At 33.9% G+C, this 25,280-nt stretch overlaps 1 protein-coding gene across 1 annotated transcript; it reads right to left on the reverse strand.

Moving 5' to 3' along the window:
- Positions 1-3,671: 3,671 nt before the first annotated feature.
- LOC131625840 (uncharacterized) lies at positions 3,672-4,598 on the reverse strand. The gene has a single exon (XM_058896670.1). The coding sequence runs from the start codon at positions 4,596-4,598 to the stop codon at positions 3,672-3,674; it is 927 nt and encodes a 308-aa protein (XP_058752653.1).
- Positions 4,599-25,280: the final 20,682 nt, after the last annotated feature.

Here is a 25,280-nt window from a genome sequence, read left to right on the forward strand (position 1 = left end):
CCAAAGGGTGCAATTGATTGTATTGTTGTTGGTCATGGTAAATTATGGTTGTTAGTAAACTGCATATACATAAACAGACACTCAGGATAACATTGAAGGTGGAAAGACATACGTTGCATCCCTAAGGATCAGGTTAACCTGTAATTTCTTGCTTCCGCCATGTTTCTGGGCATACCCGATACTTTCAACGATACCAATAACGTCTGAGAGTCATATATATCAACAGAAAAACATGACTACCGAAAAACATATAAACAAAACACATCAGAGAAACACTATCTATCATATAGATAACTGATAAACATATAAATCAAAAACATCAGAGAAACATCATTAACACATATATTATATTATAGATAAGCATGCAGACCAAAAAAATCAGAAAAACATTATTAACATAAATATTACCAATAAGCATATCTTTTTGAATTTTCCCGGTTATAATATCAGCAAAAGTCGTAAACGTGGGTTTCTTTGGCTGTATCTCATGTTTGTTAACATCAGAAACAGTTGTTCCTCCCGTAAACCTCACCATAAACCTGTGGGCAGAAGGTTTGAACACCAACTTATTCGGCTCAACTTTGAAGTTCGACACAGTATACGTTTGGTCCAATTCAAATCTGTCGTTGTATGCAGCCGCATACATCGTTGGTACAACAACATGGATATCAAACCCCTGTGAAAGATAGTATATGAGTCAGAAAACTATTATACATATATCCAACAATAAACCCTAAGACATCCTATATGCAGCAACGTCAAACCAACAACGAAAACTATTATTCGAAGGATACATGTTCAAATATGCAACGTTTAAACCTTACATGTTTGTCGACAAAAATCATTTCAAAGTGTTCTTTGTTGTTGGAAATAACACTCCATTTATGCTCCACACGAACCGCCACCTTCCACAAATCTTTCGTGTCATTAATGTCGGCAATCTTTTCGAAGGGTCTGGCCATGGTAGAGAAACGGGGCTTGATTTTCCAGTGGAGAGACAAAGAAGTTTGTGGAAGGAGAATAGAAGTTTGTGGGAGAATAGAAGTTTGAAGAGAGAGGGGAAGATGAAGTAGAGTAGGTGTGATAAGTAGTGATATGATGGGAAAGGATGGATGCAGATTGTCTTCTCGAGGGAAAAAAGCAAAAAGAAGAAAGTGGTGCACGTTAAGAGGTTGGGGCATGAAGGAAGTAGAAGAAGCAAACAAAAAGAAGCCAAAAGTGTAGTATTGGAAGGATGTTCAAAACTGCAGCCATGTGTCAATCAAAATTGTAAAGGAGGGCAAAAAAGGAATTTCCAGAACAATGGATTTTCTTATATTATAGATGTCAATTTTTGGAGTTGTTAGACATGTCATGAAGGTGCAGCATGAATAGCAAGTGTGAATCATACTTAATACTTTGTTAGTCTTGATTATTAGTCTATTGTTGCTTTTGGTGTTCTTTTGAACTTCCCAAGTACTTTTACAACAAAATGTTAAGAGTTGCCCAAGTAATTCCAACTGGCTCGTACCAACTTGCTGAAGGAATAAACAACAGGAGAATAAGTTCCATGCATGTTCCTTTATAGTTGGTGTCAACTTTCAACAGATGGTGTTGGTCGTATTGTTGTCATCTATCATGTGAGCTATGTTGTGTGGAAATTGAATTTTAATGAACATAGATGAAGACATAAACAAGTTTAACACAACATTAACGACTAAAAGATTTATGCAAAGATGCCGCAGTGCGAATTTTTTTGGAGCGCATGAACGTTTGAAATCAACGAGAATCGTCACCGAAGTTTATTCTTAAAAAAGGAAAACGTCGATAAATCCTTTAAAAAATGAAAATATCATCGCAACCAAACCTTTAAAAAACGAGAATCTGTTGTATCCAACGAAAACCGTTTAATTAGCTATGGAAATATGTTAGCTTAAAATGTTTAAGTATTTTGATCATGCGTACTTTCAGGTGCGCTGAGGAATTCAAAGCTACGAAGTTTTTAGTAGCAAATGTTCGTTGGTTGATTTTTAATGAAAAAATGTTTTTACTTGATTACATTATGGTAGAAAAAAGGATTTGATTAGTTGGAGTTGATTTTATGTGGAGGACGAATGATCGGATATAAACAAAGTGTAGAGGATAAAGCGGATGTACACCCGATCACCCTTTTTGCAAGCAGAAGACAAACAATCGGCCTTAAAAAAGGTGTGCGCCTTGAGTCCGATTATTCTAAGATAATGCAAATGTGCATCCGATCATATTTTTCAATTTGATTTTTATAGTTTAGAAATTTTGACAAAAAACAAATTACTGGCTTTGAACAAGGTGTGCACATTGAGTCCGATTATTTTAGGACAACGCTGACGTACATCCTATCGTCTTTTTTTCTCCAAGTTTTAAGTATGAAAAAATTGACTTGGATTAAATTTAGAAAGTGTGTTTGATTTGAAAATGCAAATACCCTTAGTCGGATCATGAAAATAATTTCGATAAAAACGGAGTCTTGACTATTTTAATATAACATTAACTAGCGTGATACCCGTGCGTCCGTACGGGTACCCGTTGTGGCCGTGTTATTTTGTTCAATATATATATTATTCTAGAGGTAAATGTCATAAAATCAGATGGGTAAAATATAAAAATTTCTTTTTAATAGGTTGGGGCAAAGTTTGAGATATTTTCATGAATAAAAATTATTTTCCCGTTAATATTCAATATTTCGATCATTAACTTCATGTTCCCGTAAATATTTAATATGTTTATCAATAATTCATGTTCTCGTTAATATTGAATATTTTATTCAGTAACTTCATGTTCCCGTTAATATTCAATATTTTGATCAGTATCTTCATGTTCCCACTAATATTCATTATTTTGATCAGTAACTTCGTATTCCCGTTAATGTTCCAAACTTGTTCCCGTTAATATTCAATATTTTTATCAGTAACTTCATGTTCCCGTTAATATTCTTTATTTTGATCAATAACTCCGTGTTCCTGTTAATATTCATTATTTTAATCAATAACTTCGTGTTCCCGTTAATATTCCAAATTTGTTGTCGTTAATATTGAAAAAATTTATCAGTAACTTCATATTCCGTTTATATTTAAAACAATTATCACTAACTTCGTGTTCTCGTTAATATTCAATATTTTGTCAATAACTCAGTGTTCCCGTTAATATTTATTATTTTGAAAAATAACTTTGTGTTCCGGTTAATATTCAAAATTTGGATCAGTAACTTAATGTTTCCGATTATATTAAAAATTTTGATAAGTAACTTTGTCTTCCGTTAATATTCAATATTTTAATTAATAACTCCGTGCTCCCGTTAATATTCAATATTTTAAATATTAACGGGATATTCGTGCATTCGCACGGGGACCAGTGTGGTACGCTCATTTGTTTTAATATTCAATATTTTGATCAGTAACTTCATGTTCCCGTTAATGTTCAATATTTCGATCAGTAACTTCATGTTCCCGTTAATATTCAATATTTTGATCAGTAATTCATGTTCTCGTTAATATTCAATATTTTATTCAGTAACTTCATGTTCCCGTTAATATTCAATATTTTGATTAATTTTTTTTTGAATCAAAGAATATATTATTGATATTAATTCAAAAAACTATACAAGCCCATGGTGATCACACACGATCCAACCATCTAGAAAGACACGGACAACATTACATCATAATACGAGCTACATGTTGTCTAAACTTCCTAATGTTCCACAATCTGTAAACTATACTGTCCTTAATTCTATCCACTATATTCGTATTATCCACATTATTCTTAAAACATGTATCATTTCTCAATCTCCAAATGCTATAAATGGTCTCAGTTATACCCACTTTAACTACCATAGCTCTCCAACCCTTCCCCCTAGTTACTGCAGTGATCCAAAGGAGTTCATCCTCCCACTTAAGGGGTTTATGATCCACCTCTATCCAGTTAAGAATGCTCTGCCAAACAACTTCAGTTTTTCTGCACTCAAAGAAAAGGTGATTGTGTGATTCTTCCTCAGCATGACATAAAAGACACACACTCTCCTGCAACATCCCAAACCGTTTCAATCTATCTCTAGTCGGAAGCCTCATATGGCAAGCCATCCACAAACACACAATAGCCCTAGGTTGAGCTTTATTATTCTGTATCACATTGGCCCAGGACACATTGCTGCCATCAGAGTTTAGACAATTGTAGAATTTCGTGGTTACGAATCTACGCTTTGCCTTGGCCTCATTCCAATTCTGCATCATATTCATCATATACTCCCTTTGTTTCAGGATACCCTTAAACATCCAGCTATTACTATTTTTTATATCATAATCCATGACATCCATGCCCTTTAAGTAATGACAGTTAATCCATCGAACCCATAGATTATCAGCCTTTTCGCTAATGTTCCATAAACACTTCATAAGGAGAGCACAGTTCCACCAATACAGGTTCATAATTTGCAACCCACCTTGCTTATACCTGCTGCAGACTCTATTCCATGCAACAGGGCATTTTCTGCTCTTGACCTCAGTGTTCCCAGTCCAAACGAACCGCCTGCAAATATCTTCAATCTTCTTAATAACAGCTTTCGGTATGGGAAAGCATTGCATCCAATATTGTGCAATGGCTCGTGTTACACTCTTCACTAACTAAATTCTGCCAGCATAACTGAGCAGTTTAGTCGTCCAGTGGTGCATTCTCCCAAGAATCTTCTCAATTAGAGGCATGTAGTTTTGGACATTCAGCTTTCTGCTTGTAAGTGGCACACCCAGATATCTTACAGGCAGTTCACCCTCAGTGAACCCAGTCATCCGAAGCATCTCTTGTTTCATCCCTTCAGTTATGCCTCCAAAGTACATTCGACTTTTGTTAGCATTTGCAATGAGCCCAGTAGATTTAGTGAATGTGGTGAAAGCTCCCTGCATAAGCTCCACAGATCTTTTGTCTCCTCTGCAAAACAACAATACATCATCAGCAAAAATAAGGTTTGTGAGGCTAAGCTTCTTGCATTGTGCATGGTGGTGGAACTCTGGATTGGTCTGCATCTTGGCCATCAGTCTATGCATATACTCCATTATGATCACAAACAACATAGGTGAGATGGGATCTCCCTGACGTATACCCCTGTTAGCTTTCAAGAATTTAGTGTGCTCCCCATTAACATTGAATTTATATGACACAGTGCATACACTAGCCATGATCCATCCAATGAACTGTCTAGGGATCCCTATCTCCTTTAATATACTCTCCAGTGCATGCCAGTTAACCATATCGTACGCTTTTTGCAAATCAATCTGCATCATAATCCTTGGAGTGCCATTCTTCTGCTTATACCCCTTAAGTAACTCATATGCCAAAAGAATGTGATTATGGATATTCTGTTGAGGCACAAAAGCAGCTTGTGATTGGTTGATGATGCTAGGTAGAACTTTCCCCAATCTGTCTGTCATAATTCTAGACAAAATCTTATAGAAAGTTGTGCAACCTGCTATTGGCCTATAGTCCTTAATTCCTTTAGGAGAATCAACCTTTGGGATGAGTGTTACTATAGTACTGTTGAAGGGCTTGTACAAAACTCCTGTATCAAAGAATTCCTGAACAGCTGCAAGGACATCCTGCCTTATAAAAATATTTTGATTAATAACTTCATGTTCTTGCTTATTTTGTTCAATATTATATTTTTTTAAAAAGAAATTGATGTAATTATTATTATGATACAATTCGTTCAGCAAAGATACATAATAAAATTAAAAATGAAATTGATAAAGAATAGAATAATGAAATGTTATTTTGTTAATATGCAATAAAAATTGGAAAGATCAATAAAGAATATACAATATCGATTGTCCAATGCAATATAAACTTAGTCACATTTACTTTCAACGTATTAACATTGCTTACCGTTAATATTTAATATTTTAATTGATAACTCCATGTTCCCGTTAATGTTCAATAGTTTGATCAATAACTTCATGTTTCCGTTAATATACAATATTTTTACCGATAACTTCATGTTTCCGCTAATATTAATATTTTGATCGCTAACTTCATATTCCTGTTAATATTCAATATTTGTTAATATTCAATATTTTTATCAGTAACTTCATGTTCCCGTTATTAGTAAATTCATGTTTCCGTTATTATTCAATATTTTGATCAATAACTTCATGTTTCCGTTACTATTCTCAGTATTTTTATAAGTAACGTTATGTTGTCCTTAATATTCAATGATTAATGATAACAAAATAATTAAAAATATTTCATATTATCATATAATTTTGATATTATTTAATTCATACATTATTTATGTATTTATTATAGATCACAATACTATACTTTATAATCATATCAAAAACTAAACGAAACAAAACAATACCATACTTTATACTCGTCACTAAACAACACTAATAAAAAACATAAGGTAAGTTGTGTATGAATGGAATAGTATTGTAGAGAAATAACTATTTACTAAAAATAAATATTTACTATAATTGTTTAAAATTAATTGAGTAATTTAATATTTTTGAAAATTGAAGATAATATTAATTCAATTTGTATATTTAGAAGATTAAAAATATATTTAATTCTATAATTTAATGCTATTAATTGATAAATGTTTCCTTAAAAAATTATGCCAATTATTTAATATGATTGATTAGAATTAATTATGTAAAACAACAATTGATTAAAATTAATATGATTGACTTTTCCTTTCCTCAAAATGAAATATTTATTAAAAAATATGAGGTATAACTTGATGACTTTTAAACTTGATTTTCATTGCCAAAAAATTAAGTGGGGGTAAAAAGTCGGTGTTATGTCTAAAAAAAGGGCGGGGAGAATTAAATAAATAAGTATTTATAACTCTTAATATATCATATTTATATAGTTTAAATAATATAATATAAATACATATTAAGAAATATAAAATAAAAATTAGAGTAATATTTATGATAATTAATTTAAATAATTGTAACTAATTTTTTTTATAACTAATATGTTAAATTTTTATTTTATAACTAATATAGTTATTTTTAAAAAAATTAGAGTATATATAAATAAGCATTATATAGAAGTTGAAATGTTAGCTGAATAACAAAACACGTGTCTATAAGTTTGTTTTGTATATAAATAATATCTGGATCACTATTTTTATAAAAACATTTGTTTCCCGTTTAGAAAAATAACATTTTCTATATTTAGTTTTTTATATAAAATCATTTTTTATATAATGTTTTATAATTTATTTTTAATTGAATGTAACATTTAATATTTTTAAAGTAGAAAAATGAAATATATCGTAGATATTAGAAAATATTAAAAAATAAAAAATTCATTATCATTTAAAAATAAAAAGAATAAAAAAGGAAACAAATCAATTGCATATTATATTATTGTTTCGTCTATAACTATTAAATAATACACATAAAAATTAAAATTTTATAATTAGTTGTTCATCAAAATATAACACATCATAGCAAGTTATTTGCAATCTTATCTCCATCCACTCATAAAAATATGTTGTGTCTCCCCTTCATTGGTCAGTCCAAGATTTCAACGTATCTTTGCTCTATCGGATATCCTCACCATGACAATTTTAATATTTTTCTCGTATTTAGATAAGTAGTACATATTTATTAAATAATTATTTCAATGACATAGATTTCAATAGTAACATTTTTTTTCATATTTAGATCAATAATAAACATTACATTCTATTTTTCTCTTATTTTAATCATTATTATTTTTTTTATTATATTGTTTCCTTAAGTTATTGTAATATATATTTACTTAATTTATTTTAAATATTTTTGAAAAATCAAATTGATAAATATTTATCCATTTTAGACTTTAATGTAGCAATAATAATTATTTTACAAATAGAATTCTCAACTCAACAGAAACAAAAAATTATATTTTATGTCTATCTTCTTTATAATTTAAATGACTTGAATAATAACATAAAAGCAATACCTCTTTTTCCGTTTATTTTTCTTATTTTCACTTTTCTTATTTTTGATTTGGATTTTGTAGAGAATATTTTTTATTTTATTTATTTAAAGTCCAATATAATTTATTTAGGTTAAAATTTTTATAAATAAATATTTTGAAATTAATTAAATATATAGTTTATTAATGATCAAATCGTGATTATGGTCTCTGATCTTTAACATATATAGAAATAATAAAACAAATCAAAAAACAAATCAAAATTCATTAGATATAATGGATTAAATTTTATTTATTCTTTTACTCTTAGTTTTTTTTCTTCTTTAAATTCTATTAAAAAAATATATCAACAAAAACTAAGACCCAAAATCACTCAATTCGAGAAGAACGGGAAGTACCGTTCAACAGTAAAGTTGAAAAGACATATTTATAATTGCAGAAGAACCGTTCAACAGTAAAGTTGAAAAGATAAGACTTATAATTCCAGAATAACCGAACTGTTCAAAAGTAAAGTTGGAAAGACCAGATTTATAAAAGTGGAATCATTTCTAAGGTAGAAAACCAACGGAACCTTTCAACAATAAGATCAAAACAACATAAAAAAATGAAAATGAAAACTCATTAAAACCAAAACAGTAACATACAAACCACGTCAATGAAACACATACAATCATCACATTTATCACTGTATAATTTATCTATTCTCTTTTCAACCTATTACAAAAATTAATTGCACTCTGATTACAAAAATTATGCTTACATTTGTATTAACTTCTACTTCATACGTACTCGTACTCTACAATTGTACTTACAAAAATGACAGAAATCAAATAAAACTAATGATTTGAAAACACTGATGGCAGTTTTTGCCTTGTTCGGATGAGTTTTGATGAAAACTCTATCAAAGTACATAAATGTAGAAAATCAAACCAATATGTCAGTTGGTTTGTTCTGATGTTGCTTGATCTCATTCCACCATCTTATCTAAATAACATAAGACCAAAATAATAGAATATAAGAAAAAAACTCATCAAATCATCTCAAAATGCTCCCTCTTGTTCGAAACAACCTTCCATTTGTGGTGCACTCGAACAGAAACTTTCCAAAGTTCTTTGCTATCGTTGATGTCACAGATTTTCGCCAATGGTCATGCCATATCTTACAGCCAGTTAGCACAAGCAGCAAAGTAAAAATCGTCTGATACTATAGAAAAGTGGAAGCCACAAATGCTATAAATAACACAATCATTATGTATAATGTAGCAGTTACAAACTCTTCATTACATAACTGATGTAGAAGGTGAATGGACAGAAGAAGATAAAGTCCTCATTATGTTAATTATGTAACACATAATTATGCAGAATGGAAGATGCATGGACAGAACCACACAAATGCTAATTATGTAACACATTCATAGTGGAAGATGGAAGAACATAACTTCATAAATGAACAGTCCACGTGGCGCATCCATAAGCAACATTTCCTACTCTCAGAATAAGCCACTTGGCAGCATGAGAGGAACTCTTCAAAAAGATAGAGTTTTCTTATATTATAGATTTAATAATTAATTAATTAAACAATTAAAAAATAAAGACCAGAGGAGCTCTAATCCTAATTTAGGGGTGCAAACAAGAACGCAGACCCCCTTAAATCCTAGATTTTGTTTGTGTATTTGGAGGGGAATGAAGGGAAGAATTTTGAAAAATACAAATAATTGGTTGAAAAGAATATAAAGATTTTGGTTTGGAGGATTTTTTAGGATTAACTTTTATTCGTAACACGAAAAAATCTCTAATTTGGGGAAATTTGAAATTTGTATGAGAATTTGAAATTTGTATTGAATGAAGGTTTTGGGAGTTTTGGAGGGCTTACATAAATTTTCCAAATATTTGTTATAGTATTCTAAAAATTATATTATTATGTTGTTACAATATTCTAAAAGTTAAAAATATAATAATGATAAACATTATTTTATTATTTTATACAAAATCATTTTTTCAAAAAATATTAAATATTTTCTTATATATTTTTTAAAAATCGTTTTAAGAAGTCTTTCCTTTTTCTTCAAACTCGCAAACAAAATCTTAAAAAAAAACCAAATTGATAAGGGAAAGGGGCGGCCGCCCCTTCCACATTTGGTCTCAAATCCACCCTAAAATCATTGAGTGACACGGGGCTATAAAGAAATATAAAAAAGTAAATTAATTAAAAAGAAAAAGAACAAGTTAGTAATCACGTTTCCTTTCTTTTTCTTCCTCATCATTTTTTTTCTTCTCAAACCATTTCTCTCTCTCAAATCAACAAAACAAACAACAAACCAAGCTCAATTTTCCCAATCCCACACAATACAAACAACAAAGGGATCATACAAGTCAAGAAAGAAAAAAAGAACTACCCTAAAATGCGTTCAGATCCGGCGAGGTGGCTACGGTGGTGCGCGGAAGCCAGTGAGGACGTGGTGCGTCCGGAGCACGAGGTGCGCAGGTGAGAGGGTGCAGACGCGTGCATCAGAGGGGGGCGGTGCAGAGGCAGCAAGTCTCTGGTCGGAGAAGCTCGCGATTCCGGCAGATTATTTTTGTGAATTTTTGGTCCTGCTTTTGTTGTGGATGATTGTTCAATTTGATTTAATGTATATTTTTGTTGTATGCACGAGAGGTTGTTGAATGGGGAAGATGATGGTTATTGATGTTCGTTTAAGATTTATGTTGTTATTGAAGGTTGTTGATAATTTTTTTTAGGGAAAAGCTAACATGTGCCCCAAGGGCACAAGATAATGAGATATTTATAGAAATATTTTTTTGGAACACTTGCATTCAATATATCAAAATTTTAAATATGACTTTACTGCATTTAATTACATTTAACATTTTCTAATTATAGTATCTTTAACATGTGCCCTAAGGGCACATGTTAGCGCACATGTTAGCATGACCTTTTTTTTATAAGAAGGAGGGCCTAAGCCCAAAAGCGAAAAAAACTAAAACTCAACAACTCTATCAAAAGAGCTCCCAGCAGCATTCTTTTGGAGAAGAACCATGAAATGATTAGGAGCCTCTTCAAAGAATTGTAGTCCATTATTTAACAGCTTCACGTCTCTAGCAAGCTTATCAGCTATGGAGTTGGCTTCCCGAAACGTATGCTCTAAAATGACCACCTCGTGGCTGCCCATAAGCAACCTAATCTGCCGAATCAACGCCGAGTCAGAGGTACCTTTGTTATCATCCCGTAAAATTGCGTCAATAACCTTTCTCGCATCCATATTGACTATAATATTCGCATGTCCTCTAGCCAAGGTTAGTTTGAGGCCTTCAAAAATTGCCCACACCTCTGCTGTGAACGCGTTGCAGTATCCAATATGCTTGGAGAAACCGCAAAGCCAGTGACCCCTACTGTCATGAATGACACTACCGCAGCCTGATAAACTATCTTTGCCACAGGATCCATCGACATTCACTTTCACGAAATCTGGTTGCGGGGGAATCCAAGCGATTTGTTCAATGTTGGCCTGTCTTCTCACGACATTCTGATGGATAGAAGTTGCAAGGTTGTATTGCTGCTTTCTATCCATGATGAAGATATCAGGATTGTGAGGTCTTGAATGGTTGTCCATATGGATATCCTTGTTTCTCCAATTCCAACAAGCATGGCAACCTATCGCCCAAGTATCGCACCAGTCTTGAATTACACCTTGGTAATTAATATTCACTCTAATCCACTCCTGCAAGTCACCTGCAAAGAAAACATTAGTTAAATCGCTTGGCACAATATTAATCCACATCTGTTGCACCACTCTGCAGTCCCTGACAGTATGCAAAGCAGATTCGTAAACACTACCGCATTTCTCACAAGCAACATCACCGATACCACATATACTTTTACTATAGTTCGGGACACACTCCGGGACCTGCAACTAGGGGTGGGAATAGGCTAGGCTAGGCTAGGCTTTATAAGGCCTGGGCCTGGCTTACGATAAACTTACAAGGCCTGAGCCTGGCCTATGGCCTACTATAGGCTTGTTTTTTCAGTCTGGCCTGGCCTTTTTAAAAGCCTGGCCTGGCCTGAAAGCCTATTTAAAAGCCTCTTTCTTATTAATATTTTCAATTAATTCATATTACTTAAGAAGCCTAATAGGTCACATATATATGAACATTTAGATCGACCTACTTATCATTTTTTCTAATATATATATATATATATATATATATATATATATATATATATATATATATATATATATATATATATATATATATATATATATATATATATATATATATATATATATATATATATATATATTAAAAGCAATCTATTTAACACTTTTTCTAATATATATGCATATATAGGCCAAACTATTTAGACTAATTTTAATATATATGAAAATATAGGCCGGCCTACAAGGCTTTATAGGCTTTTTTAATAGCCTAGGCCTGACCTATTTTATTAAATAGGCTTTTAAAAAAGCCCAAGCCTGGCCTTTTTATCAAATAGACCTGGCCTGGCCTTAAGTAGGCTAGGCCATAGGCCCCTGTAGGCCGGCCTGGCCTATTCCCACCCTACCTGCAAGCACCAAATATCCTTCCATATAACATCACTTCCTTCAACTGTGTCATGCTGCAATTCTCTATAGGCATTCTCAACAGAAAATTCACCCTTCATAGTTCCACCATAACGAATGGTATCTCTCTCTTCTGGGTCCATTGGAGGTAAGATAGCTTGAATCGCATATCGGAGATTAGTAGGCAACCAGTCATTCATCAGCCCCAGTTCAAATCCCCCTCTTCATCGATTAAATCGCACACCCTCGCATTTTGCAGCTTACTCGGGATATCCACATGATAGTCTATAATCTTCCTGCCCATGCCAATCCAACAATCATTCCAAGCATGGATATTGACTCCATTTCCATCCTCCACACATTAGATTCCAGCATATTCGGTATGTACTTCACTATAGCTCGCCAGATATGAGAGTCAGAATTCTTACTACAAATATTTTCTCTAAGGCTCTCCATCTGATACTTACTTCGAAGAATATTACACCAAAGGTCTGTACCATTGTTCATCACTTTCCAACTAAGCTTCATAATACAAGCTTGGTTCATGTTCTCAAGATTTTGAAGGCCCAGGCCACCATTTTCCTTGCTACGGATAATTGTTTCCCAATTGATTGCATGCATTTTCTTTTTAACTTCAGTATCTCTCCAAACAAAATTATGTTGCAGGCGCTGGATCTCCTTTATGCAGGCCTTCGGAAGGATGTTGGTCATCATAGGGTAGGTAGGGATTGCCTCTATGACGGTCTTCGTAAGGGTTATTCTACCCGCCATAGAAAGGTTCCTCACTTTCCAGTTAGCTAATATGGCAAAAATCTGCTCAACAATATAGTTTTAATCTTGCCGCTTCAGGTTTTTCCCACTCAACGGGACGCCAAGATATTTACCAAAATTACTTGTCTCACGATAGCCAGACAAATGTACCAGTTTCACCCTCAAGCTTCTTTTCACGTTCGCAGAGAAAAGAATACTAGATTTCTCTCTACTTACTTCTTTACCTGAAAGCTTACAAAAAGTATCGAGAGACTTAATCACACAATTCATTTGCCTCTCATTCGCTTCTCCATGCAACAGGAGATCGTCGACAAACATAAGGTGGGAGATCCGCAACCCTTTCGTACCCAGTTGCACGCCTCTCCATTTCCTCTGATGAACTTTCTGCTCAATAATGTGAGATAATTTGTCCATACATAACACAAAAAGGTGCAGTGACATGGGGTCTCCTTGACGGATGCCACGCTTGGGACGACAGAAATCGCTTCTGCTGCCATTCCAATTAATATTGGTCTCGACGCTCGTAACACCGTGCATAATAATATTTATCATGTTGTCTGGTAATCCTATCTTAGTAAGAACTCGCCAGATGAACTCCCAATTGATCTTTTCATAGGCCTTAGCAAGATCGATCTTAATAGAAAAATATCCTTTTTTTTACCCTTCTTTTTAGCCATACTATGCATTGCTTCAGTGGTGACGATGATGTTCTCGTGTATTGATCTCCCAGGGACAAATCCTGTTTGAAACGGGGAAACAAGGTACTGCATATGAGGCTTAAGCCTATCAACGATCACTTTTGTAACAACCTTGTATATGGTATTGCAGAGAGAAATTGGTCGGAATTGATCGACCACTTGTGGCTGAATCACCTTTGGAATCAAGCAAATATCAGTTTTGTTCACATCATTGATAATACTCGGGTTATTCCATACATTCTTGACAAACTCACAAACATTCGTACCTACGGTCTCCCAATCTTTCTGATAAAACCATCTTGAAAACCATTGGGGCCAGGCGCCTTCCACGGTTTCATAGCAAATAAGGATTTTTTTACTTCCTTTGCCTTAATATCTTCAGCCAAGCTATGCACTATATCAGCATTAATCTTCGAATACGATATCTCAGTTTGGGACCATTGGCAACAAAAAGTATTGCTATCAAACATGGTTTTGAAATAATTCGTAACCAGCTGCTCCAACGCATTATGGTCCTCCACCCAATTTCCTTCATCATCTTTCAGCATTAAAATCTTATTTCTCTTTCTTCTCATAATTACTTTCATATGATAATACCGAGTATTACGGTCTCCATCTGCCAACCAATTGGTTTTAGCCCTTTGAAACCACAGAAGCTCTTCTTGCTTCAAGATAATGCTTAACTCTTATTGTAGCTTAGCTTCTATTATTTTCATACCTCCATAATTATGGTTCTGTTGGAGCTTTCTTTGAATGCCTTCCAACCGACGCATAGTTCCAGCTTTCCTTCGTCTTACTTCATCAAAAGTTTCATAATTCCACTCTTTGATTCCTTCTCCGGTATGGCTAATGTTTTGTAGGAAATTGTCCTCATTGTTCCAGACTTGCTTAATCATATCGTGGTACGTTTCTTTGAGGAGCCAAGCATTCTCAAATCTAAAGGTTTTCTCTTTTCTAGCATTGATAGTAAAAGTTGGCACTATGAGAATAGGATGGTGATTCGAGAACTCAACACGAGCCTAAACTTTTATGTATGCATCCAGGTAACTACATCTCCATCTATCATTACTAAGGGCACGATCAAGTTTCTCGTAAATTCGTTGCCCTCCATGAAAGTAAGGACCACACCACCTAAACATTGGACCATGCGTTTCTAAATCATCAAGCTTACAGCTTTGGATCCTGTTACGAAATGTGCTGCATCAACTTTGAGAAGCTTGGAGACCACCTTGTTTTTCAGAACTAGCATCAATATCGTTGAAATCTCCTGCTAAAATCCAAGACTCCTGCATACTGGCAGAGATACCTTTAAGTTTCTCCCACAAATTTTTTTTCTGAGCCTCATGCGGGTTAGCGTAGACTGTCGTAAAGAAAAAATCTTGCACATTATTGTACTTCACCAAGAGATGAAGAAATTGATCATCTTTATGACACAAGGTAATATGCATTAAATTCTTTTTCCAAGCTGCAACAATACCACCAGAAAAACCTCTATTCTCTACTACCATAGTGTCATCAAAACCTAACTTATCAAAAGTCTTGTTCAAAGTATTTGGATCACATCTTGTTTCAAGAATTACAATCATATCAGGCTTGTACAAATCCAAATAGTGCTTGCAATATCTATAAAAATATTTACTAGTTGCTCCTCTACAATTCCACACCATAATCTTATTTGTTGTGTGCATCATAAGACAAACACTAAGGGAGAACAACAAAACATACCTAGGATCCCACAGGAGTTTCCTCTACAACCTCCATAGACAGTTCGTCAACACTTTCCATGGAAGTCTCTTCCTTCTCCTTCTCATTATCTTGATTGTTAGCAATCTCATCTTCCTTTGCCTCATGTGGATCAAGTTGAATATCCAGTGGTACAGTCTTTTTGTAATGAAATCCATTGTGAGCATGGATTCTTTGCAACTCTGTGTTAACATCCGTAATGATATCAGAGTTGGTTTGCTGTGATGGAGATGATTCCTTCAATGAAGCTTCTTTCTTTTTAATTTGCTGATTATACAATTTTGAGTTTTCCCCAGAGGATCCTTCCCAAATATGTCTTTGATACCTTTCTTACTCACCCCACTTGCCTTTTCTTTGATAACGATTCCTGCACGGGTAGACAGCCCAACCACCTTCTTATAACGAATACCCTTCTTCTCCTAAATTTGTTTCTTAGAATTCCTCCCATTTATTCCTCCTTTGTTTTTCCTGTATATATCCTCTTTCTCACCTCTTTTGATCTCCATATTGGTTAGATATTCCACCAGATCCTCATGAAGTTCAATACTGCCGCCTTTATGGTTCCAGAGTTATTCTCAGACACAGTAAAATTCTTTCCACAAAATCCTTAGCCTGGCCCTCCTGGTATCTTGCATGCTGCATGGATGTGGACCCGATAACATTACTATCAGTATTAATCAGATCTTTCTCAAATAATTCCTCAGCGACACCATATAAAGAATTATATCGAGATCCACATATTTTTGGGGTACTATTAACTTTCGACGGACCCTTGTTCCCTTCTTCTGTATTGCTCGCCACACCCTTCTTTCCGCCTCCTGACCATCCGTTTTCCATCCTTTTCCTTTCCTTTTCTCGCCTTTCTTGTTTTTTTCACTACCACCCACGGGCCCTTGATCTCATTCTCTATATTGATCCTATCGCTTTGGATCTTGCTATTAGGGATTCCTTGCTGGCCTAAAGCCAGCTGATCTTCAATTTTTTCACCTTGAACATTCTGCTGACTGGTCTCTTTCTCAGGGCATCCTTCTTTGTAGTGGCCTAATTTTCCACAGGTTGTGCAAAGTAAGTGTAACCTTCATACTCCACTTTGTAAGCCCTATCATTGATCATGAACATTGCAACAAGGGCTTTTGTTAAATCAATCTCAACGTAAATTCTAGCATATTTTCCACGACCATGAAACACTGTGTTCATATCCACCTTAACAGTTTTCCCTATCTTATTACCAATTTGATGCAACAACCAAAAATCGTAGTATTCAATAGGTAGTTTTGACACTCTTATCCACACCGCAATTGATTTGATTGTATCACTTTGTGGATGAAAGTTGGGACGTCATGGCTTCACCGTTAATTAATGGTCATAGATAAACCACGGGCCATTTAACATTGCTATCGCATGATCAATAATGTTAATGATTCCTTTTTCACCCATAACTGCTTCAATCTTGTTTCCAATACCTTGTATCCAATCCTTCGTCCTAACAGCTTGACTATGACCCATTGCTTCCATGGTTTACGGATCCTCCTCTCTTCAGCTTTTGATAGAATGAACAACAGACAGTCATACCCTTCTACCTTTTGCTCCACTACCCTTATGGCTTAAGTATCGTCTTCTTTCACTTCCTCTTCATCACTATCCAGAACTGAGTCTCTATCTGGTTTTGCAGTATTAGCATATCCTGCAATCCCCATAACCATATCCTTATAGGAACGATTCAATTGACTTGCACCTCCAACCCTACTAGTCTGCGCCTCATGCTTCTCCTCTTCTCCAATGATCATGTTATTCTCGCAGCTTGCTACCACCATATTCTTTTCCTTCGCTATTTTGGTACTCCTCTTCTGTAAATCAATCTCCTCCAATGATTTTCCATGCAACATGCTTGTTTCATGCACAAACCCTAGTAGAGGGTTCATGACGGCAGAACTATTTGTACCTTAATTAGGTTGTTGATGATTTAGTTCATGAGTTTTGTGATGAATGTTGTTGTGACGTTGTTGTTGATGTAATGGTGGGGTGGCAAAATGGGCCCGACCCGCGGGGAAAATCCATTTTGTGCACATTTTTGCGGAATGGGGCAAGATTTTAAGCCTGTTCCCTTTAATGTGTTTGCCTCGTCCCGCTCCCTTTTTTTGCGGGCTTTTGCGAGCATGCTTTTTCATACAATTTTACTATGTTTAGTCCTAAAAGGTTCAATGCCTGCAGGCTTTCTCCACTCCGCCCTCACTTTTGTAGGGCGGGGCAAGATTTTAGACTCGTACTTTCAAATATGCCCGCCCCGCTCCGCTTTTTTGCGGGCTTTTGTGGGGCGGGCCTAAACGGGGCGGACATGTCCATTTCTCACCCCTATAGTGAAGGAGAATGTCATGGTGATATGGTGGTTGTAGATTCGTTGAAGGCAGGGTCGGTCCAACACATCTCGAGACTTAAGGTGAAATTTAAAATTAAAGTTTTTAAACCTGATAAAAATATTTTAGTAAAATTAATAAATTTTAATTATAGATTTATTATGATGTAAAATCAATTGTTAAATTATTATCAATAATTTCATTTAACATTTTTATTTAATCGATGATAAATTAATTTATACAAACACTCTTATTTCTTTTAAAAAAATTATAATATAAAAAATTTACAATATTCTTAAAAAAAAACTGATATCAAATATATTTTATTAGGTAAGAAAATAACTTAAAATTTGTTATATGTGAATATAATATTTAAATTAATTAATTGTATAATATACAACCAAAATAGATATTATTAATATACATAATTTTAAATATATTTTATTATTTAATGGATAAGATATAACTTAAAAACTTATTGTATTTTTAAAATAACTAATTAATTAAAATCAACCATATAAATATAAAAATTAAAATTGAGGTTCTAGGCGGTAGCTTTGGTGGCCTACCCTTAAGGCCGGCCCTGACTGAAGGTAGTTTAGGATGACGATGATGGTGAAAATTAAAGGGTGATGTTGAATGTATGACTTTTATCAGTGTCAGTCATCACGTGAGAGTGAGAGAGTGTGTTATATTTTGAGTGACTTTTTCTAATTTTTCTCTTGGTGTGCCATTGTGGTTTTCTTACTACTATTTATAATAACTATTAACAAACCCGTATTTATTGTGATACGGGTCTACGCGCATTTGTTTACATAATATATTTATTTTAAATAGAAGGTTAAAAAATAAAAAAAATATTTAAATCAATAAATTTTTTCGTATATAAACATATTTAAATCAACATTAAATTTTTTTTCGTATACCATATATAAATTTTTGAATCATGAATATCATCTTTCGTATATAAAAATATTTAGATGAATAATAATTTTTTTCCCATATATAAATTTTAAATATTAATTTTATATTTAAAAATATTTAGCTCAATAATAGATTTTTTCTCCGTTTATAAAAATGCATGGATCAAATATATTTTACACGTATACAAATATTATTTTTTGTAGGCATCATTTATAAAAATACTTAGATTAATAATAGAATTTGATTTATTAGACTACGAACATATATTTTAGAAATTAATTTATTTATGAAATAAAAAAAAAGAATAATAATCATGCACTGAAAGTGTATAATTATTTTGCTCATGCAAAAGGTAAATTTTGGATACAAGATATCCTCAAAAATAGTACAATTTAGTTGCAAACGTATAATTTTGAACAAAAAGTACAATTTAGAATCAAAAGTACAATTTTGTTGTAAAAAGTATATTTTGGACACAAAATACCCCCAAAATGACGAGGTGGCGGAAAAAGACAAAATGTTAAAATAGTATTTTTGAGAACATCTAATTTTATTATATTATAGATAAAAAAAACTAGTTTAACTAAAAAGGAAAATAATCAATACATTCCAATTATGATCATATGAAAATTGAACATTATTTGTATGAAAACAATCATGGAAAATAACACCGATCTTTTTCTTGATCACTAAGTTAACAATTAAATAATAATAATATTAATGATAATAATAAAAATAAAAAAATCATTAATTTTTTTTCTATTTTTTAATCATGTAAAATAGAAATTGATCATTATTAATAATTTTTTTTATTGTGTTTAAAGAAATAACAGAAATTAAGTTGACTAAAATAAAAGTCAAATTAAGAACATCATTTTTTATTTTTAATAATAAAATGTAACAAAATTAACATAATATTCACTTATTTTATTATTTAAGTTTTAAGAAATAATTTCCTTTTTCAGAATAAAAATAATAATCAAAATAACTGACTAAAATAATTAATTTTTGATCTTTTTTTATTAAAATAAATGACTAAAAAAATACTTTTTTGAAAAAAAATTTATGACGAAAAATCAAAATAAATGTACTTTTAAAAAACAAATAAAATATCCGGACAAAATTACTAATTAGGGTACAACAGGAATACAATGACTATTTCAATATAGATATATTTTCTTTCTAGTCTTCATTGCGATCCATTTCTACATGCTTGAGTGTGGCATTTGAATTGTATTTTGGTGTCAATAGGATATGTATAATATGAATTGAAGGAATTCTTATGGTGTTGTGGTATGAGTCTCTGATATTGTAGAGCATGATATACCTACAAGATTATCACTCCAATGATTCTCATAGCCATCAATGATTCTCTCCATGTATTTGTTTGACTTGAATCATCTGATTCAAAGTAACGACTCAAATCAAACATGCCAAATTATGATTTTATCATTTTGATCCAAATCACTCTTTCATTTTATTTAAATTATTATTTGGGATTCTGACTCAAATCAAATTGCTAGTTTCTCACCTATTTTGTGTCTTGTCCCTAACACATATATAAATCATTTTCTTTCTTAAAAAAATTCATTCATAATTATCACAATCTTTAAAAAATCAAGAGTATTCTTTCAATCAAAGATACATTTTATTTTTTTCAAAAAAAAAAAAAAAGATACATTCTTTTTTAATTTAAACTTGAAGAAAAACTTCCTTGAGTATTTGAGTATTAATTTCGTGAGTTATAATTAAGTGTTGTGTAGCTTCATCCGAAAAACCTTCATCTTCAATCTTTAGCCATGAAAATCCATTGTTGTGGTTACTCAACTCTAAGAGCATCTTCAATGGTGCAATTCATTATTTGGTTCTTTGTGGGACCCATTAGTCCACATCATCTTGAAGCAACTCACTCCAATTTTCACTCCAATGGTGTAATTCAAAAGAACTCATATTGGGTCACACAATTTTACATTGTATAATAATATTTTATTCATACTAAATTTTATTTGATTTAAAATAATTATTTAAATTTTAATTAATATAAAATAAATAAAATTAAACATAAAATTTAAAATTATAATTTAAATTAATCTCAAATACATGACATATAATTAAAAACAATAAAAATATAATCAAAACAATAAAAATAAATTACATAGCATAATTATTCAAATTTAATTTTCATCGTCCTCATGTCCAAAACATTCCCAAATATGCTCGACTAGATCTCCTTGAAGTTGGCGATGAACTTGTTTTTCACGAAGAGTCGCCCTTCTTTGTAGTCTTGTTGCAAGATTCGGATGAGAACCGTTAAATGTTTCAGTCGTTGAGTTGTTGTTACCTGCATTATCGTAACAGTAATCAAAATCACCTCCATATGTGTGTCGTTCGTCTTCGACAATCATGTTGTTGTTAGCTGAAGATTTCGTTTTATATTGTTTGTCCTTCGAAGGAGTTGAGAATTGAAGGAAAGATGGTTACTGATGGCCATCCCTTAAAAAGTGAGAGAATGGCTGCTGATGGTCATGCCTCGAAGATACAGACTTCTAAGTTCGTTGAAGATAGTGGACACTGAAAGACTAATGAAAGCATATGTCTTCGGGACTTAGACAAAATTCATAGAATATGTATTCAAGTATTACTACTTAGCGTGTTTTTTTAGTAGTGTTTGTTTAATACACTGCCACGCGTCGAAGACGGACTCAGGCGGGAAGATTTGAAATTCGAAGACGGTTTCGTAACCGTTCAATAACAGATGGCTTCGCTAGAAGTTCTGATGAGAAACGTGGCAGCAGATTAGTGTAGGACCGTTAAGGTCGAAACTAGAATAAATAGGGGTCTTTATGTTAGGATTCCGTGTGTTCATTTTGTACAAATCACTCACATATTTACTCAAGTATCAAGTGTTACGAGAAAGAGTTCGCTGAGAAAATGTACGTATGACACCACCATTTTAATACATGTGTATTATATTTCATTTTCGAATACATTTCTGAGTTACTGCATTCTATTAATTTCTTGTCATTTACATTCCTGTATCTTTATTTTACTTTCGAATTTACTTTCATGATCATTTACTTTTAAAGTCTTTAACGTTTCTGCAGTTTAAGATTCTTTATGTTTTAACAATCTTTAAGTTTCATATGTTATGTTATTTATCTTTCTTGTTGAAGTTATAATTACATATAACGAAGCAATTACCAAGATTCTTGAATCGAACAATACTCATCGAAGAGGACAAATTACGAATATGATTCAAATGAACATTGATAACAATCTTCTTGACTATGTGTCCTAGGATCAATGTAGTCGATCCTGCAAGTAACCAAATCGTATTTATTATAGTTTGGACGACTAGCGGTTGTTTACCGGAAATCACCGTAAACAAATTGGCACACCCGGTGGGACAGTGTCACGAGGATTGTTTTAATCAATTGTTTTGTTTTTGTCTAGACAATATCAAGACCTTGTATGAACCTTAGGAACGGTAAATTAAAAGACAGTGCACAACCGATTCCCAAACGAAGGTACAACAGAAAAATGGTCGTTACGGCCAGTGCAGGGGGTAACCAAGATCCCCCACAAGGTTCAGGATCAGGAGCGGCAAATTCGAATTCTACTCAAGAAGCACGAGATGCAACGGGTCCAAATGGATCGAGACCTGCAGACAATTCCCAGACTGCGCCTGAAAATACTACAGGACATTCAGGAACTGTTCCAGTTTCGGCATCGACAAGCGCACCCTCATCTACAAGTGCAGATGATGTACTGTATCCCTGGACAAACGCTGCAAACAATTCAATGGTTCAAGGCACAAGTTCTGGCTTCGAATGGAGACCAAATAGTCCATATGGAATGCCATATCAATTCCCATTTGGAACAGACGTCCGAGGGGCAAGACCTATAAACACCTCAACTAATAATACAACATTTTCACCAAATGTTAGTTCAGTGGGTCGAAGTGGACGCAACACTAATTTTTCTACCCAAATACCCAATTTCACCACAAACAACCAAGCAGCATTTCGACAAGAAATGGATGCAAGCAACCATGATATGGTAGGGGTTTTGGCCAGAGAACTAACTTCAGTCTTGAACCCACTAATGGCAAATGTTACTACGACAAATAGAGAAAACGTAGAAATTTTCCAAAAGATATCATCGCAAATGAATCGTATGGCAGAATTCATGGGAGTACCACCACCTAAAAGGAAAGACAAACAGCCTGTGAATCAAGAAGAGAGGCCTATTTTGGAACGTGTGCAAGATATGGTTCCCCCACCTAGGACGGTTCCCAGGGATATAGGCCCCTCACGAAGGACGGAGTCGTTCGAAAAGACTCCGGTAATTAACTTGGAGGATTCAAGTCAAAGGACCGTCCCCTTTCGACAAGAAATGGAGGAAGAACGACCCAGATTGAGGATTTTGGGTAGGGACGATCATCCAGACGAGATTGTCCAAAGAGTTAGAAGGGAAAATCTGGCCACAGAAAATAATTTAACTGCCATGATAGAAAGGGTTATGGCCAATAATGGCCTTAGTACTGGACTCAGACGTCCAAATTATACATCCCCTATATCAGATTATATCATGCAAACAGAGTTGCCTAGGGGAACTAAGGTTCCTAAATTCACAAAATTTTCTGGCGAAACTAATGAGTCAACTGTGGAACATATTGCTAGATATTTAACAGAAGCAGGAGACTTAGCGGGAAACGAGGATCTAAGGATTAAATATTTCCCTAGTTCGCTGACAAAAAATGCGTTTATTTGGTTCACTACTTTGCCACCAAATTCGATAGACGCATGGGCATACTTAGAAAGGTTGTTCCATGAGCAATTCTACATGGGTCAAACTAAGATAAGTCTGAAAGAATTGGCCAGTGTTAAAAGAAAATTCGCAGAGACAATTGATGACTACTTAAATAGGTTCCGCCTGTTGAAATCAAGATGCTTTACAACGGTTCCGGAACATGAACTCGTCGAAATGGCTGCGGGTGGTTTGGATTATTCGATAAGAAAGAAACTAGATACCCAATACCTCAGGGACATGGCCCAATTAGCAGATAGGGTACGACAGGTCGAACGCCTGAAGGCAGAAAAAGCTAGGGCAAATAAAAGCTATAAGAAAGAAAGAGTGGCGTACGTCGAAGCCGAGAATGTTGATGAGGAGTCTTTCAATGATTCATATAGCCCTGAAGAAGTCGAAATAGACTTGGCTGAATTAAAAGAAGCGCCACCTTATGCTTGCAAATTGTTAAATCCAGCAAATGGAAAAAACCCAGTAGAAAATGATAAGAATGATGGGTTCCTTAAGAAAACTTATACATTTGACATTACCAAATGTGATGAAATATTTGATTTACTGGTAAAAGATGGCCAAATGATACTACCCCCAAATTCCAAAATTCCTCCGTTGGAACAACGGAATAAAAGAGGTTTCTGTAAATATCATGGTTTTTTAGGCCATAAAACTTCTCAATGTTTTCTTTTCAGGGATCTAATTCAAAATGCTCTCAATGATGGAAGGTTGAAGTTTGCTGACAAAACCAAGAATCAAATGAGGGTAGATTCAAATCCTCTGAACATTGCTGACGCTAGCCTCTGTGAGGTAGAAGATATCAACATGGTGGAGGCGTCTGAAGTCGAAGTTGTAGAAACTAAATCAAAGTTCAATGGAAAGCAGGCTACTGAAAGCCTAAATGGTGACATAATCTTCAATACTGATGTTGAAGAATCTTCCAAGGCAGAGATAACTGAAGCCTCGAAGGAAGAAAGCAGCGAGGCCACTGAAGACCTCAGGATGAAACTCCAGAAAATACAAATCTCTGAAGTTCCTCCAGTAGCAGTTAACATGGTCAGTGCCAGACGCCCAGTGTCTGAGTTTGGAGAATTAGAGACTTGGTTAACAAGACAAAATGGGGGCATCGAAGCTCCACAAAAAACTGAAAGCCTCAAAGAATATCTTTGGAAATGTCACGAGAGAAGCGGTGGTAAGCAATGGATGTGTCCAAGGTGCTCGATCATGCTGAATCGAAGAGTCAAAGCCAACTTCGAGAGGGCTCGGCGCGAAAGATGGGAACATCCAGGAAGAGAGCCAAATCCCCTGCTACAACTATATCCAAAGATGGATGAGAGCTTGGTAGGATTTTTGGTCAGATGCCACAAAGGAAACACTGAGGTTGCTCTGTGTCCCAGATGTGGGGCAGTCTATGATGAAAGACTCGCACGATCATTCGAACGCATATACTGCCATATGAGTAGGGAAACTCAAGGGTTGCGTCCTAACCTTTAT

This window comes from Vicia villosa, unplaced genomic scaffold, assembly GCF_029867415.1.
Source record: "Vicia villosa cultivar HV-30 ecotype Madison, WI unplaced genomic scaffold, Vvil1.0 ctg.000244F_1_1_3, whole genome shotgun sequence".
Lineage (NCBI taxonomy): Eukaryota > Viridiplantae > Streptophyta > Magnoliopsida > Fabales > Fabaceae > Vicia > Vicia villosa.